This window comes from Opisthocomus hoazin, chromosome 5, assembly GCF_030867145.1.
Source record: "Opisthocomus hoazin isolate bOpiHoa1 chromosome 5, bOpiHoa1.hap1, whole genome shotgun sequence".
NCBI classification, from domain to species: domain Eukaryota; kingdom Metazoa; phylum Chordata; class Aves; order Opisthocomiformes; family Opisthocomidae; genus Opisthocomus; species Opisthocomus hoazin.
Window position 1 is genome coordinate 11,092,682 of NC_134418.1, and position 18,185 is coordinate 11,110,866.

An 18,185-nucleotide genomic window follows, 5' to 3' on the forward strand; every position below is an offset into this window, starting at 1 on the left:
TTTTGATCATCACTACAGTTAAGCTGCGTACTTGTAATGTAACTTTGCTGTGGTGAAATTTTGGGGATTCAGTAACACAGCTCTGGTACTGCCCTGCCCCTTTATGACTAGATACCGAAACAATTCCTAAATGATCTTGGAAAAAGATGGTATTACTGTCTGCTGTATGAAGATTTTCATTGTCTTATATTTTGTGACTGTCAGCCCAGTTGCTGGGTACCTCTGAAACAGCCACCACTGAGTTTATAATAGTAATTCTGTTTCCTGAACTCATAGTTTTACATTAGTGACCAGTTGTCCTGTTTGGGTTTCATGAAGTGAAACTGTGGCCTAGACAAAGAAGTCTGTGGATCTCTCTCCATATTGTATTTTATTATATTATAATATGCTGTGATTGTTGCAGAAATATTTTTGGCCTTTGGAACTGCATGTTAATGTTTTTGAAGTGACCTAGCAGTTAATTTTCCAGTCTTTGAATTTCAGATCTTCTTGTCACTAATCTACCAACAGGAAAGCATTGAATGCGTTGGGATTTTTTTACTTTATTTCTTTTAAAGTATAAAATATGCACTGTTATCTTGTTAATGGTTTTTCTGGGTGGTTTTGCTACTTCTAACTGATGGTCATATGGAACATGGGAGTTATCATTATGTCACAGGAAAGTCTGTGTGTTGGGATACTAGCAGGAATATCGATTTGTTCTAAAATAATTTGTATAAGGTTGACAGAGCTTTCGCTTTTCTTGACTCAACACTGTAAAATAATAATCACTTGAAAGGAGAAGTCTGGTGAAATTGCTAAGGAGTTTCTTGGTTTCAAACACAAATATTGTTTTATTTAAAACTTGAATGAAAAGACTAAGAGGAGAGAAATAAAACTTCAAACATTTTACTTTCCTGATAATGAGAAGGGTGGTAGAGTGGAAACAACTAGAGGTGATGCAGGATCTTCATGCTTGCTGAAATACCAGGTATTAATAATACCTTGTGTTTGTATGCTCCTGTGCATATGTATTTCTATATAAATTGAATGTCCTCTAGTCATAAAGTAAAGGTCTTTCTGGATGCATGCTTTTCTTCATTTATCTTGGAACATGAAGCAGAATATTTTAGAAATAATTTTTGAGTCGGTATGATTTCTTTACCACTGTAGAATATCTGATTTAAATAGATAATACCTAGATTTAAATATCTGGTTTCTGTTCCCATCTTCTGTATAGAAAGAACCAGGAGGTATTTAAGATGCAACAACAGGGATGTATCTGAGTACTCTGGAGTATCAGTTCATGTATAGAAAAATACTTATATGCCCTTTTGAGAATATGGTCCTGACTAGAGCCAAAAATTGAATGTTGTGCAGTGTTTTACAGTAAGTTCTGTAGGAAAATGATATTGTGGTGCAGTATCAGTGACTAGTTGCCTGTGACAGAAACCTGTAAATGGCTGCTCAGGTGCAATAGACTTACATAAACATGACTGCTGTGCTGCTTTTCTCTCCTTGCTGTTCTTCATAAACTGGAGTTGTCTGTTATCTGATCTGTAGAGTTTTACCATGGGCCAGTACTAAAAAGCAAAAGCCAGTGCATGCTGTGGTACTTAGACTGAATTCTGAGAAATGTGAGGAACCAGCTAGGAACCTGAGTCCATATCTCCTCAACAAAGTGGTGTTTATAAGCACGGCTTTATTTGATAGGTAGGGCCATAGCGATCGGCACTAGCTGCAGCCTGTTGGCAGGTTCACCCACCCCTTTTTGAAATATGAAAATGTGGTTTAAAGTTTTCTCTGTTGTTCATGTGACTGTACTTTGCTGCTTTCCTTTACAGATCCGAGAGCAAAATTTACAAGATATTAAAACTGCGGGCCCTCAATCCCAGGTTCTTTCTGGGGTAGTTGTGGACAGGAGTCTTGTACAGGTGAGAGTATGAAATGCCTAAAGCTACTAGCTTAAAGTTAATCTATGATATCCTGTGCTTTCACCTAATATATCACTATAAAATTATTCTTTAATTGGCAGAGAGTAACTGTTTATAAGGTAAGTCTTAGAGGTAACACCATTGTCTTTGCGAGAGTGCGTAGGGTCAGAAATTTAAGAGGCTTCAGCCATGTAGCCCAAGCATGTCTGTGGAGGATGCTTCTTGGTTTTTTTGCTGAATATAATGCATGACATTTGGGAGGCTTATTTATATGGGTGAGTCTTGTTCAAAACTAGTTGGGCTTTGTGACAACTTTTTGTTTGTTTGTTTTCCAAGTTTATGTGTCTTGGAGTATTAATACTGGGCACAGCAGGCTCACTATGAGGCAGTACTGTTGTGTGTTAAATGTGTTTTATCATGCTTCGTAATATTTTATTTGAAGAGCAGTTTGGGGGAAAAAGCTATTATACATCAATAAAATTTAAAAGCAGTATATCTGGATATACAAATGACTTTGAGTCATATTTCAAAATTAAAGTAAGAATTAGAGCTGTACGGTTATACTGTAGAGCTGAATGACTTTAAAGCTCTATATATCTGAGTGCTTTAACTGCCCCAAAAAAGTATTTTCTGATATACTTTAAAAAGCTTGGCAAGTCTTACCATCACCATGGCATTATTCATGTTGGGTGTCATATTGTGTGCATGTCGATTCACTGTCATTTGCAATTTTATCAGCCAGTTTCTGTTTCTTTGCATGTTTCTAGTAAGCATCATGATGCTTTTGGTTGATGTTTTAAAGCCTGGGCTCGGTTTGCTCTGTTTACTCGATTTACTGTTGCAGGATGCTCCCCTCTCAGACTGTACGGAATCTATTGAAGGGCTCGATCTCACAGAGCAGGCCTTTAGTCCTGCTAAATCTCTGTCTGTTAGAAAGGTACTGCCCTGTCATACTGCTCTAAATGCTGTTGTTCACCCTTCATTTTACCTCTTTCTTACCCTGACCTTTTCCCTCTGTTAGCTGATGATTTGGCTAGAAAAGAAGAAGAAAAAAAAAATAGATGGATCTCCAAATTATATATATGCAACTGTACAAGCAGTTACTTTACCCCTTTAAAGTATCTTTTAAGGATTTTGATCTTTGTCAGTTGAAACTGGTGAGGAAACACTTTGGTGTTAAGGTGCTGATTAGGTTCTGCATGTAGTTGGTTTCTTTGTGCTTGCTATTAGCATTGAATTCCTGTAATTTGAGATCCATTTTGAGTTAGCTTAATCTCAGCCTGGTTACATCAGTGTAATTCCGAAGATATCCACGTGTTCAGAGTGTGTCATGCTGACAAACACTGCCAACTTTCGATCCTATGTTGCTAGATGTCTTGTTTTCTTAAAACTTCCTGTGATTATCTACAAGAGTTGCTGAATAATGCCCCACACTTCCAAAATCGATTGGCTTTCAAACATGTAATCGTACTCGTGCTTACATAATACAAACACAGAATAAATTTAAGAGGTGTGTGTATGGTTGGGCTGGACAGTCCTTGAGGCTGAGTAAACAGAAACAGTTTGCATGTGGGAAATAATCTGTCCTTAGCTGTCTCTCCCAGGTTTTGAATGAGTTTCTTAGAGGTGACCTAGCATGGAAGCACAGAGTGTAAATAAGCATCAGTGTCTCTTCTGCTCCAGTGTTTTATCTAGAAGATTCTTAAATCTTGGTTTAGATCACGCCTAACATATCGTTATCAGAATAACTTTCCCATCAAAAACCAGAATACTTTGAATTACATCATTGCCCCAAATCTCATGACACTTTCTAGTGTAATGAAGCAGTTTGCGTTATAGGTACTTGTATCATACTAAGAATTTGATAATTGTTTTTTCAGATTACAGTTTGTTTTATCCATATTCTGAAAGGAAAAATAATAAAACACTATTTCCAGATTTAAGATGAAAAATGAAAAAATGCCAGATTCTTCCAGGCAGTGCATGCCTTTTTATTCTCTGCTTAATAATACTTTCAAAGTGAAAAATTATTTTTATGATAATCATCCATTGGTGGATTGATCATCCATTGATGGCATCTTTCTATAAAATCAGTCAAATATTTTTACATGCGTTTTTGTAGATGGCAAGGAGCCAACAAAAGGTCTATTCGTTATATGATTTTGCCTGGTAGTATAATGTTAGGGTTTAGATGTCCAAATGATGTTTTCTTTTTGTGGTGTTATGAATACTGTGTAAAATTAGATCACAGTGTTAATGACTATAGGAGTGGCCTATTTCATAATCTGTATTATCTTAATATGAATTGTGACCTGAATGCTTAATAATTTTCTGTTGGGGGTGGGGAGTGGGGAGAACCCAAAGCAACAACAACAACAAAATCTACAAGCCAAAACCCCACTAAACCCCCAGTGAATCAAACAACAACAAAAAAAAAACCCATCAGAGAAATTTTCTAGAAAGGTTATGCCAAATATCAGTCATGTGTTGTGGAACAAAGGAAGCAGAAGCAGTCTTACGATGCCCGCATAAAGCTCACATAAACTTTGAATGAAACTTTGAGGAGATCTGTGCATCAAGGACTTATAATTGTCTGGTACCTAAAATTCCGAAGTTCTTAGTTGACAAATTCAAGTAAAAATTTCCTTCTCATTGCGGTAACGCTTAAAATGTATCATGTTTTCAGTGAACATTGACATTTGTATCAAATTGCAATGCACGCTTTTTGGATGAAAAAGGTCCTGTTTGTGTACAGTATGCATGTAACGCTTTGAGTCTTCCGTGCCTCTGGCTGCAGTAGGAAATGCTCCACTTTGCCTGGTCACTTGCTTTGTCTGTGTTCTGAGAAGTCCTGGCCATGTTGCAACACGAGCTCCTTGTGCATCGTGTAATTTTATTCGTGCTCTAGACTTGGTTAACTATGCTTCTGCTGCAGTCTTGGCTGAAGGAGAGGGAATGTTGGTTATTCTTACCAACGACCATTCTGCAGTCTGATTAAAAAAAAAACAAAAAAACAAAAAACAAAAAACAAACCAAGAATTTTCAAGAATGTTAAGTACAAGAATCACCTGTTTCCTGTCTCTTCCTTTAGAATGGAAATTCTGTGGCTTTGTTCTTCACCAAGAGCCTCTCGGTTCTGCCCCAGAGGTGGCACTGTGTTTTAGTGGCAACTGCTACATGAACAGCACTTTCTTGGGTGTTTTGGATAAAGGCACTCATTTAATACCAGGTTGTGTTAAGAGCAGTTGTTACCTTTAGACAGTGATTATGAACCTCCTGTCTGATGAAGAGAAAAATTGGCATGTATAAGGTGGCAGTTTTGCTCATACCTATCCCTGAGAACGAGATGAAGTGCTTGCGTTTGAAGTGATGGTCACCTCATCGCAGTTTTGAATTTTTCTCTGAAAGCAAGATTTGGTGGGAAGTTGCAAAAAGACTTGATAATCCAAAAATTTCCTTGTAAGGATGTCTGAGGTCCAAGTTTAATATGAAGGTATATTGGATATCATTAGCTATAAATGACTGTCCCTTTGTTGGATCTTTGTGGGAGAGTATGCCCTTACAAAATTCTCAGGAGTGAAAATATATTCTGTTCATGAATGTAATTTATGCATTATCTCATAGGGTGGAGAAAATGCTGTTGATATTCGGGTGCTTACACATGCAATCAAACCAAATAGTCATCAAAATAGTGCTAGAATCATCACCACAATAATACTAGTTCAGCATAATCCAGATGAAATCACTAGAACATTCGTTTTTTGCATGTCATTCTGTGTTGAAACAGAGTGCCTGACTTTCATATGGAAATTTCTACAGGCTTTCTAGTGCTGGAAGCAACTCCACACCAATTTTCTTGTTCAATTTTTCTGAACGTTTGTGGTAATCGCTGAATGGCATGGACAGGTTAATAGCGCTGCAGAATCCTGTCTATTTTAGTGTCACCTTTAACCATCTAAAATGTGTCCTCTGCTGTCTTTTTAGTCCTTTATACTCGTTTTCCTTCTGTCCAGTGTTACTCTGATCATTCTGCGTTGTATATTTTTATTTGAATTCTTGGAAGGCTGCTGTGTGGCCTATGCTGGGAAGTAATGCATCTCTGCTTCTTTGATTTGTATATGTTTTAGAATAACCACATTGCGTAACTTACTAACGTACTCCCCTTAATTTATTTTGCCCATAGGATCAGTCCCTCTACCCTTACAATTTTCATTGGTGGCCTTTAAACTGCTTCCATATTATTGATACTGAGCAAAACTGGATGTGTTACTCTGGGAACAGCTTTTAGCAGATCAGAAGTTTGCCTTTCTGGTCTCTCGTGTTATTCTTCTGCTTTTACAGTCCTAAAACACAAGTGCGTTTTGTTTGTAATACATAATCCGCTTACTGTCGTTGCCTCTGATCTTTTTCAGTATTATTTCTCTTGGGTCAAAGATACTCAGCTGGTACAAATACTGTTTGTGTTGATGGTGGTCTGGTTTTTGTGTGTGTTTGGTTTTGGTTTCTTGTTTGTTGTTTTTTGATTTAATAAATGTGGTAAGCTTGGCTTTTATTCCCAGTTGTTAAGGAAAGTACTCTCTTAAGGAAGAGAACACGTAATGCCCGTGCACTAGTCGTCTTGCTGCAGACTGCTTGTCTTGCCGTTTGTCGTTATTAAATCAGTCGGCATTCAGTAGAATTTCATTTCATGTGAAAGTTGTTCTATGCAGTCATTTTTGGATTTAACTTGCGGAGAAGATTCAAAGATTCTTAAACATTCCAGGGATACCAGGGTGCACTGTACGTCTTGTTCCTCTGAGTTTTGTAATCCTGGAAAACTCTAAAAACCCTGCCCGAGAGCAGTGCTTTGCAAGCCCCCACTGCTTACTGCTGCGTTTCAGTCAAAACTCCATATTGAGTTTGAAGCGTGGATAGAGATAAAGATGGAAATACAGAATTGCCATGGGCACTAATTTTCTGCCCTGATTAAAAGCTGGGACCTGCAGATTTGAAGATGGGTTACATTTCCTACAAAACAATTAGGATTTCTACAAAGGTTGATGTGTTTTGTGACTTTCTATACACGTTATCCTGTAAGAAAAGCCATGACTGTCAAATCAATGGTTTACTGGTATTAAGACAGCAGGTGCTTAATGGAAATAGTTGAGAAAAGGCTTTTGACATTCTGCTGACATTCTGCATCTAGAAGGTGATCTGTAATGTTTTAGAGATGTTTCTCTCCTGCAGTTCCTTGCAGGAGCTTACAGTGGAGACTTGTTACACTGCTTGTTCTTCGGTACTTCTGGCTGGTGTTGGCTTCCCGAAGAGCAGCATAGATCCTAACAGACAGCTGTTCTTACCTCCCTGGATTCCTCTAGACCAGGTTTCTGGAGATCTCTCGTGAGGCTTTCAGAAATATCTAACTGCTCTTGTCCGCATTCCATGTGGACATTCTTGTCTGTCCCCTTTTTGGTGCTGACAGCTCATCCAAAGCAGCTCTTAGCATCCAAAACAGTACTCTGTCTAGTTTCATATCCAGTTTTACAGTGAAGATCTCATGCTTGTCCATCCAGTGTGGACATGGAATGGGAGGTTTGTCTCTTCATTCGGGGTGCTGTTAATTTTGGAACTGTGCTTTCTAATTGTCACGTTAAAAGGGGGGGTAAGGGGAGTCTGATATTCAACTAGCCTGCCAGAGCCCTTCCAAGGACTTTCACTGAAACAGTTTCGCAAAGTTGAAACAATAGGTAATTTATTCAAGCGGCAGGTATCACAGATTCGGAATTGCTGTTGATAAATTCACTGTCTACAAAAGTTGAGCTCAAAGTAATAGTTTAGCGCTTTAGTTAACAATGTGTTCCCGGGGGTACGTCTGACAAAGTCAGAGGCGCGACTCTTACCAAAAAGGCGTCCCTTCTTGGGGGGGGAAGAGAGGTTCAGGCCCGTCGACCCATCCGTGAGGTGAAGTTCTCGCTTGGCTCCTCCTCCCAAAGAGAGTTTTCAAGTGCCAATTTTTATATGTTTGGAAATCTTTTTGCGAGGTGGGACTAAGTCAATTATTGTGTATCGATTGGCTCTTGGCATGGAATGTCGTGTCGTCAGAAGCGGGACTCAGCAGTGTGACACGCCTTCGGAGCGGGCATCTTGGTATGTGCATTCGGGGGCCATCTGTGCTTTGTCCAAAGCAATCTCTGAAGCAATCTCTGGCTGCGCAGCCTCCGCGGCGCCCCACAGATCACTGAGTTTACAGTGATGGGCTATCCCCCCTTACTTTTGTCTGATAAGATAAGCACCAGTTATTTACTTCTTTTGTTAGCTCTTCGGCTCTTGACACCTCAGTCCGTTTGTCTTTTGTCTTGCATTCGACAAGTCAAGCAAGACCATCGATTACACTAATGCTTTCTTTTAAATTTTGGTACAAATAACATTTGAATATGGAGATGACTTGGGCCAATCCGTAACCCATGCTTACTGGTAATGGAATTCAAATAAATGCCTCTTCAACGATGAAGACGACTGAGGTGTCACAGAGACACGAGGCACAGGCCATGTGTCACTCATTGCCCAACTAGTGTCAGTAGTTCTGCGTATCCAGTGAAAAACACAAATGCTTAAGCAAGTCGCTTGGAAGATACAGCAGCTGTCCTGGCAAGCAGCTTCCCTGTCCGAGGCAATGAAAAGCCACTGGCTTTTAGTCTTTACTATAGAGAAGAAAAATCTAAAAACCTTGGCATTAGAGAATCACAGAATCACAGAATGGTAGGGGTTGGCAGGGCCCTCTGTGGGTCATCTAGTTCAGCCCCCTGCCGAAGCAGGGTCACCTACAGCAGGCTGCACAGGACCTTGTCCAGGTGGGTCTTGAATATCTCCGGAGAGGGAGACTCCACAACCTCCCTGGGCAGCCTGTTCCAGTGCTCCGTCACCCTCAGAGGGAACAAGTTCTTCCTCATGTCCAGCTGGAACTTCCTGTGCTTCAGGTTGTGCCCATTGCCCCTTGTCCTGTCGCTGGGCACCACTGAAAAGAGTCTGGCCCCGTCCTCTTGTCACCCACCCTCAAGATATTTGTAAGCATTTATAAGGTCCCCTCTCAGCCTTCTCCAGGCTGAACAAGCCCAAACGTTCTCTCATGCAGCTGCTGTTGTCCATTGGAACTTACTGTACTTAGAATTGCTAATGGTTTATTTTTCTGTGTATAACTTTTTACCTGGCTTGTATGACAGGTGTTATAGATGTAAAGATGCTAACTTGTACAAGATCACAATTAACCTTAATTACTTAAAAATTGTGTGTAATGGACTGTTATTCTGCTGTATACAGAACACATACAAGATGGCTTTTTACCATAACATCTGTTAGATGTTACGTAGTAGCTACTAGAAATGGTTTTTCCCATGTAAAAAAAAAACCCAACAAAAAAAAAAAAACAACAAAAAAACAACAACAACAACAACAAAAAAAAACCACAACAAAAAAACACAACCCCCCAAACAAACCACAAACAAAATACCTGTGGGCTGAGTCCTGTTAACTTCCACAGGTGTTCTGTGCCCAGACTGCCGTGCAGTTGGGCCAGGTATCCTGTGTCTTCTGTGGGGACAAAAAGAAAACTGATGCTTCTGTGACTGCAGATATAGTTCAGCTAGACTGTTTGTCTGCTGTTTGGTTGACTGCTTAATGGTGGATATTCCCTGGTGGAAACACTGATGTGTCTGTAAGAGTAATTGATGAGACCTGTTTTCTCCTTTATATTAACCTGCTGTAGATAAATATTATTTAAAAAAAATCCTGTGATAGATTTTTTTAATCTAAAAGAAAATAAATGTAGCATTTTCAGATTATCTTTTTTGGTTTGTTTTTGGTTGCTTTATAGCCTCTGTACTTCTCAGGGTTCTGCAAGTTACTGCTCGATTGCAGATGTATCTTAATTTTCTTTTCTCAGGGAGAACTGGTAACTGCATCAAAAGCAATAATTGAGAAGGAGTATCAACCAAAAGTCATAGTGAGCACAACGGGACCAAATCCCTTCAATAAACTCACGGATCGAGAACTGGAGGAGTATCGCAAAGAAGTAGAAAGAAAGCAGAAGGGATCAGAAGGTTCGTGTCTCTGTTTTTTCTGCAGTAGACTATGGTAACAGCAAGTTTAATGCTAGCTGGAAGGTGGGTGACCTGCAAAGGCCGTGGATAAGTTATTCAGCTTTTGTGTGTTTCAGTTTTTCCAGTATGAATTAGAAATTTTAAAAGCATATTGGAGATAGAATGTGCAGTCTCAGCGTTAATGGAGTGTTCCATAAAAAGCATAGATCTTATTCTAGAAGTTATCCTAGTAGCCAAACTGGGGTGTTTGCTATGGCCAGTTACTGCTGGCCATTATATTAGGAAGTTGAAAGCTTGAAAGTTCAGTCAAAACAATTTTTAGGTACTGCAAAGGATTGCAGACTGCTCCGCTTTGTTTCCGTTGGCACTGGAGGCAGTCTGAGGTGAGAGAATGCTGTTGCTCTCCAGCAGCAAAACTGCAGTTCTCTGACTCACTGAAAGTTGTGGATTGGAGAAACCTGTTGACTGGGGAAGGTACAGAGCAACATTTGGTTGCTGCTTGGAAATGGCACATCCTGAGGACTTCCCCCAAAGACTTTCCAAATTATCACGGAATTATGAGAGAATTGTGCTACGAAAAGAGGTGGGGGCTGCATCCGAAGTGGTTATCCTGCTTGGCTTCTGTGTGGTTTTAAGGGCTGATACGGCGCTCACCGCTGCTGGGTTTTGCCTTTGGATGATGCAGGAACCAGAAGTGCCATTTCTCTTGCAGTGTGCGCTCCCTGCCTCTGCTTTTTGATCAGACAGTGTAGGAGCCGTTGCAGACCGTGTGCGTTCAGTTAATCGAGTGTTGGACTGTGTGGGGTGGGACACTCTGCTGTTCTGGCTGTGTAACTGCATTCGCTTATTCTCAGTAACATTGCTACATCCTGCTTAGAGAAGATACCAAAATATGGCAAGGCTGTGTTACTGAGGCAGACACCACCTGGGGAGCAGAGTACATTGCTTAGAAATCAGACCATTGGTGAGCAAAACACGTCAGATAAAAAATCTGTGGACTTGAAAGGCAGATCCAAAACCTTTCAGGGAGCAGATATGAAGACTCTGCAGGATCGTGACGTATCATCCCTGTCTAAATCTTTAGATAACACTCGGTTTGCTGCTGCATGGGTTTCTTGTCAGACCACGCAGCAAGTCATCACCCCTCTTAACCGAGAAGAGCCAGATGGGCAGAAGTCCTCCCATAAGGAATTCCATACTGCAGTGATCAAAGCACTAAGGTCTGATCCTGACCTTTTGGCTGAGGCCTCAGGTATTACTGATACGGTACACTGCACTTGCAGTCTGAGGAGCAACCTCTATATCTGCACCGTTTGGAGATTCTGTCGGTTGACTCTCATCTGTGGGACTGATTTCGTGTTTAATTGCGTAGGTGAACTGTACGGAACAAGGTTTTAATGCTGTTCCTGATACACGGTGCATTCCGTTAATGTTTTCCTGTGGATCTAGGGCTGTTCAAAGCTGGGAGCAAGGGGGGACCCTCCTGACTAATAACAAATACACAAACCACTGTGGAATCGGTTTTAAATCATTTAATTGCTGCATGTTTCTCTGGTTATCTGTCCAGTCTTCTTTTCTTCTGGGATGCAATTTTGTTTACTCCAAGTTTCAGCAATACAAAGCAAGCAAAAGAGCGTTATCCTGTGCAGGCCTGATAGCATTCCCCCCCCCCCCCATTTGTTTATGCCTTGCTTGTGTGTTTCTCCTCCTCACAAGTTTTGTTCAGAACAGCATGATAAACCAATTCATAAACAATTACATTATTCATGCCCTCTTATGAAAACAAACCAAAACACCGCAGAGCACAGCTGTGCCTTGAACAATTTTGTTAATATCAAGCTAGCACATAATTGTCTTTTGCTTGTTTTGGTATTATTTAATATCCTGACAGAATTTTGATTCAGAAAAATGTATTCTTATCTTGTGTGCACAGAGCAAAAGGACACTTTTGTTTTCTCACACGCTGAAAGGTTTTGTCTGCCTTTTTAAACTTCTCTTTGCATCTGCAGAACCTTCAGACGATGGCAGGCAACAGAAGGAGAGAAGTCCCCCTGATCACACTTCAGCTCGCACTCCTCCCAGTACGCCCATTAAAATAGAGGAAGGTACGTTCTTCTGATTTGGGGGCCAGGGGAAACCAGTAACTGCATCATTAGTGGCTGACGCATGAAAATATATGAACTAGTATCTAATGAAGGTAAAATATTTCTTGTATTTTATTTTTTTACTACCTAAAATATACTACACTGAAGTGTAAGTGTAATAGGACTTATCTTTACAATAATAAAGAAGTGTGCATTAACATAAAGACAAATTTTCATCTCTTCAGAATTGCGTTGTCATCTCGTGGTATTTCTCAACTGAGTTAACTTTTTGTACATTTTCTGCGAGAAAGAATTGCTGTTACGAAATGAGAGAGTGTCTGGTGGCAAACCAGACACAAATTTAGATGCTTTGGTAAATCTCCTTCACCGATTGCACATTTCTTAAACATTATTGTACTTGGATTACACCTCACTAAATATGTTTTCCAACTCAATTTGAATCTAAATGTCATTATTTGCTCACCTTATGTAGTGGTTTCAACTAAAATGAGAGCAGGGCTGGTAAAGTCTACAATTTCCTCAAAAAAAGGATAAAATAACAATCTTGAACAGGTGTAATCTAATTTTTGTCTTGTTTCCTTTACCTTGTACATTGATATCACCTGTCTGTTAGTCTTCCATTCACTACGTCATCCCATTCTGTTTTCTATAAGAATGGTTGCAACCATTCTTCTAACTTAACACGATGGCTGTGATGAATGCATAGATTCTCTACTTGTGCTTTTTTCTTCTTGTGGCTGCGTTACACACAGGAGATGGATATGCTAAAGAGTACCTGTTACCATAGTAAGTATCATTCCATACTCTGACCTGCTTATGTGCTTTGCTTCACTCTTGCATCTTTGTTTACTAAGGGGTTTTTGTTGGTTTTGCTTTTTTTTTTTTTTTAAAAAAAAAAGCAGGCTTTTTCAGTTGAGATGCTGATTTCTTTAGTGCTTGATGTCATGAAATTCTAGGTAGTTACAGATCTTACGTTAAAACGCACTCCCCTTTTCAAAGAGACTGTGGAAGTGGCATCACATGTTTCCATGTCTATGTGTCTGATCCCTCAGTTTAACAAGGAATAGTCTGAAGCTGTCTTTCAGATATAGCTGAAACAGGGCTGGGAGTTTCTGCCCCAGCAGTCTGCTGCTGCCTGCACAACTTGGACCTGGCAGTGAAAGGGAAGAAAGTTCCTCATCCATTCTGGCGCAGAAGTGTCACTGATGTAAACTTACCCAGCCGACTTCTGCACAGAGGTGGATATGGAACTACTCCGATGTTATGTATGTCAGCTGTAGGGACACTCAGATTCCAGCCAAGGACTAACAGCAAGTACGTGGTGGCAGCAGCTTCTACAGCCGTTTCGGCTAGATCTGCAAGGCAAAGTCAGATTATACTTTAAAGTAATAAGGGCGTTTGTCCCCCTCATTTGTATGTCCTGTTACATCCGAAAGTCAGTGTGTTTGTCATAGACACGAAAGTCAAACCACATCATAGATACCTGTGATGTTACCAGTAAAGTTCTAACACCTGAAAATTCTTTCAAACTAAGAATTGTGTTCCACAAACTCTTCTAGCTGTGTAAGTTTACCAGGACAAGCATACAAAGCTTATTTTAGAGAGTAACTGGGAGTTCTGTTGAATGACAGTGTTCTCTGTATACAGGCACTTCTCGGCTCTTTTTCCTCATATTGTTTCCGTTTGAGTGTAACTGAAGTCAGAGAAGTGTTCTGTGTTAACTCAGTTAGAGCCTAGTTTGTATGTTTGTCCACATGTTTGTGTTGATAAAAAAAACCCATAAACTTTTATTTTCATAAATAATGTGAATTGTAAACACACACCAGTATTAATGTTACTTTTCAAACTCTTATGCCACAGTATACATAAAGGGAGAGCATGGATGTAGACATCATTATTCTAAAAAACTTACAAAATGTTGAGGTAATGCTGAGTTCTTAAACTGTACATAGGTTTTGCAGCAAGGTATATTTTTAAGCCTTCCTTGTTACATTACTGAAATCCATCAAGTAGAATAGCAAGGTGTTTACATACTGTATGCTTTCTTTATCGCTTGTGGAATTTGTAAATCTCCCCAATTCTGGTAAAATATTGCACTTAGCGAGCTAGATAAACAGGCGTTTGTTGGATTCCAGCATAACGTTAATGCATTTAGTAAAGGTGATGGTAATGTGACAGACTGGGCAGGATGGCCGTCCTGGATTGATGAGTTATAAAACATATCTATCCAAGGCTTAGGCCAGCTGGCAAATGCTGTTTGAATGCCTGTGGCTTCCTATTCTTTAATTTTAAGAATTTCTAATCCCTTGTTTAAAACTTTAAAACTTTCATTTAACTTCTTTTAAAAAGATAAAATAAAACTGATGGACAACCTCATATGGTGCGTCTTCTAAAAACTGAGACAGCTAATGAATGGAACAGGCTGTTTCAGCTGGAAGGGACTGACAACGACCATCTGGTCCACCAACCCGAGCACTTCGGGGCTGACCAGAAGTTCCAGCACGTTGGTGAGGGCACTGTCCAGATGCCTCTGGGACACCGACAGGCCTGGGGCATCGACCCCTTCTGTCCCAGGGTCTTGACCCCCTCTCGGTACAGAAACGCTTCCTGGTGTCCAGTCCGAACGTCCCCGGCGCAGCTCTGAGCCGTTCCCGGGCGTCCTGTCGCTGGATCCCGGGGAGGAGAGCTCAGCAAAGCTTTCAGTTAATTTAAAGTAGAATGAAATGCGGGAGGAGCGTGGTGGCAGTGAGGAACTGTCGGCGGTGCTTCTTACAGATCTGCGTGCCACACATACACAGGTTAAACTAGAGCTTCAGGAGGCAGCCTGCAACGTACATAATTGCTTTCTCTTTTCTACTGTTCTAAATCCTGCCTGCATTATAACTTTTGAACTGCTAACTTGTGCATTCCGAGTGTTTGGCACTTGAATACTAGTGCGCTTTGTTTCTTTAACCTGTCAGAAGCTCGTGGTGCTCTAGGCAAGCCATGTTGGCTTTCTAGCAGGTATTCACAGCACAGAGCCCTCTGAAATGCATCAGAGGATCAGTGATCCCATCTGGCAGAAAGAAAAAGAACACTCGTCATTTCCATAGGAAAAGTGGGAAAGTGTCAAGTATTTTCTGTAAATTCTTGTGAGAGCCTTCAGTCTTTTCAAACGAAACAAGATTTTAAAAGGGGAAAAAAGAGTTGCCTTCCTTTTGTGCCTTACAATGAGCATGGCCTGGATTTTGTTCTAAATTCCCCCTGGTGTAAGATCAGCGGGGATGTGTCTGACAGCTGACGAGATACTTCTCGGCGTCAGCGCAGTGACGAGCGTTGCAGGGACTTGGAACAGTGCTCGCTGATAGAGACATGCCCAGAGAGGAGCTTCAGACAGAACGCCTCCAAAGCGTAGTGGTGACTGAGGCAAGTGGTACAGCTGAGGAGCAGTGGTAAAGTTCACCTGTGGACATGAAGTTATCGCCAGATTTTTGGCGTTCCTGTATACAGGGGTGAGTTTTGCTCTTAGATGTCAGATGCATTTAAAAAAAAAAAAAGCTGTATTGCATAACCTGCTGAGCTCATTCAATTTGATGAACTACATGGATTTTACTTATAGGAATCCATAATATATACTCATATCTTGCATAAGTGAAGCCTTTGTGATAGGAAATCTTATTCTGAAGCAGCATCTGCTACATCTCATGGAAGAGTAGTATGAAAATCCAAGCATTGTGATTAAAAATTGGCAAGCCAGCAGTTTAGAAATTAATGGAGTTGCGTGTATGGGATCACTGCAAACCAGCAATTAGTTTTATCCCACCAAAAGAAAAACGAATCAAGATACGGAATTTTAAGACACCAATGAAAACTGTAGGTTTAATTCCTGCCTGCTATACTAAAACCTCACGTCACTTGCAAATGCTGTAAGTAAAACATGAGAGAAGTCCGAGCAGTTACTTTCTTTCTGGTTATACCCATGGGATGGAGTTCAGCTTTACCTGTCCTGCGGGAAGAAGCTTAAAAACGAACAAAACTTGGGAATATCTTGTTTCTATCTGGGTGCCCCGTGCTAGAGGAGAACAGACCCATCACAAAGGCTTTCACGCAAAGTAAATATATTAGTTTTTTTATAGAGTGCACTCACCATCAACTCGCTTGGCTTCCCCTGTCCTAGGGACCCTTATGCAGACTAACTCTGTCGTTGTCTGTCCGTCCACCAGAGACACAGCAGGACCAGACTTACAAAGATGACAGTGACGCTGCAACCTTCAAGCAAACCCTCCCAGATCTCACCCCTGACGAGCCTTCAGAAGCACTCAGCTTCCCTCCCTTGGGAAAGGAGGAGGGGAGATGTGATGAGGATGTGCCCAAAAGCCAAACGGAATCACCTGCAGTGGAAAATAAGGAACCCCAGCCCCAACCCGCTGAGGAGCCAGTAACGCCGACAGCCGAGGAGGGGACGGCGGCTGACGCAGGTAGTGATGAGTCTCCAGGGAAGTCCCCATCGAAAAAGAAAAAGAAGTTTCGCACTCCTTCCTTCCTGAAGAAGAGCAAAAAGAAGAGTGACTCCTAAAGGCCAGACACACTGCAGAAACACTGTCACATTTTAAAGTTCATTAATCACTAGAATGTACCAGATCGTACCGAGTGCTTTGTCTTATTACGTAAATGAATGCAGCAAGTAATCCAGCCACCCCCTCCAGTTACGGCTCGATTGTTTAACGTTACAGCCAGAAACTAATGTCCAAAAAGGTGCTAATCCGGTGTTCTTGGCAGCTGCCACCGAGCTGCCCCCTGATTTGTAATCAAATATAAATGACTTCCACGTGGAAGGCACCGAATCACTATTTTGAAGTTAAAGCCTGCACTGCTTTACAAAAGAATAATTAAAAAAAAAAATCACAATTAAAAATAAACCACCCATCGCTTACCCCGACTCTTTCCCATGTCAGGAGTAAATTTCTGCTGCAGTATTGACCTTCAGAGCAGGCGCTTTCGCAGTGGTGGTTTCCAGGGGGGCGTAGGCTTGAACTGACGTGTAAACTTCTGCAAGCTTGTGATTACTGACCACGTGTTAGTCGAGCTTTAAGGCTGTCCGTTCCTCTCTCTTTCTCCCCTCTGACTGTTGTAACAAAATGAAGGTGTTTCTCACTCTGGATTATTTTATAACTGGCACTTGAAATCATCTTTGCTGTCTAGGACTGAAATAACCGTGTGTGTTCCGCTCATGTCCTGCGTTGAAAGAGCCCATTTTTTTTTTCTAGTGGATACAGTTTAAGGGAAATCTGTCGTTCAGTCTTGGCTCCCTGAGGATCAGTCGTGTGGTGATGTGGCTGTTAGAGAAGGTTAAAAGGCAGCCGTATTAGAAGTATTCTGAAGTTTTTCAGTGGGTGGTGTGAAGCACGGGCAGCTTTAGCAGGGGGTGTTTTCACCCCTTTAAAAGTCCCTTGGGTGCACACGCAAACCTGCTGCATGTGAACCCTGCCGGCGGCCTTCTGCGCTTGTTCCTTCCCGTGATAAAAATGTAAATGCATTACACTCAATGTTTAACCGTTTTTTATATGAATTATTTTCACTTACGAAAACTGGCATTTCTTTAATATTTTTTGTTGCTGTTGCCAGCAGTAAAGTACCGACATCCCAAGTAACCTTAAAAATGTATTTCACAGTTTGCTCTAAATGTTTGTTTAATACGTAGCATGGTAAAGAACATCACTCTCACCACTGAGGTCACTATTTTCTAGTTACTGCCATGCTTCTGTCTATCACTAATCGTAACAAGTAGTTTAAGATCACCTAGGTGAAGCTTGCAAGAATCCTCCAGAAACTGTGCGCTGTTCCCCCAGCCAACGGTGGGGAAGGCTGGTGACCGCTTCCGGTTTCTGGAGCCAGCATTCCTGGTTCAAACAGCAGAGACCATCGCTGCCCCTGGGTGGGAGCGGGGAGCACAGGGCCTGCGGGGAGCGGATGTCACCTTCCAGGACACTGCTAACGGTTGCCCTGGGTAAAGCAGCAGCAAACCACGGCCTTGCCCTTCTGCAGTGGGCAGTGTCGTGGCAGAGGTGGGCTGGGTGGCTGGGGGCAGCTAGGCAGGACCAAGGCGGCGAAGG

At 41.2% G+C, this 18,185-nt stretch overlaps 1 protein-coding gene across 12 annotated transcripts in view; it reads left to right on the forward strand.

The window, feature by feature from the left end:
* The window catches only part of ADD1 (adducin 1), a 77,411-nt gene extending 60,504 nt beyond the window's left edge, over positions 1-16,907 (forward strand). For 5 of the 12 annotated variants that reach the window (XM_075420397.1, XM_075420396.1, XM_075420400.1 and 2 more), the window contains exons 12-17: positions 1,824-1,913; positions 2,015-2,032; positions 2,758-2,850; positions 9,832-9,988; positions 11,998-12,093; positions 16,296-16,907. In XM_075420397.1, the coding sequence (XP_075276512.1) occupies positions 1,824-1,913; positions 2,015-2,032; positions 2,758-2,850; positions 9,832-9,988; positions 11,998-12,093; positions 16,296-16,648 (807 nt within the window). In that variant the 3' untranslated portion in view covers positions 16,649-16,907. Of the gene's footprint in view, positions 1-1,823; positions 1,914-2,014; positions 2,033-2,757; positions 2,851-9,831; positions 9,989-11,997; positions 12,094-12,845; positions 12,881-16,295 lie in introns of those variants that run through there. The other 7 variants (XM_075420402.1, XM_075420403.1, XM_075420406.1 and 4 more) reach the window with 5 other exon arrangements.
* The last annotated feature ends 1,278 nt before the right edge of the window (positions 16,908-18,185 follow it).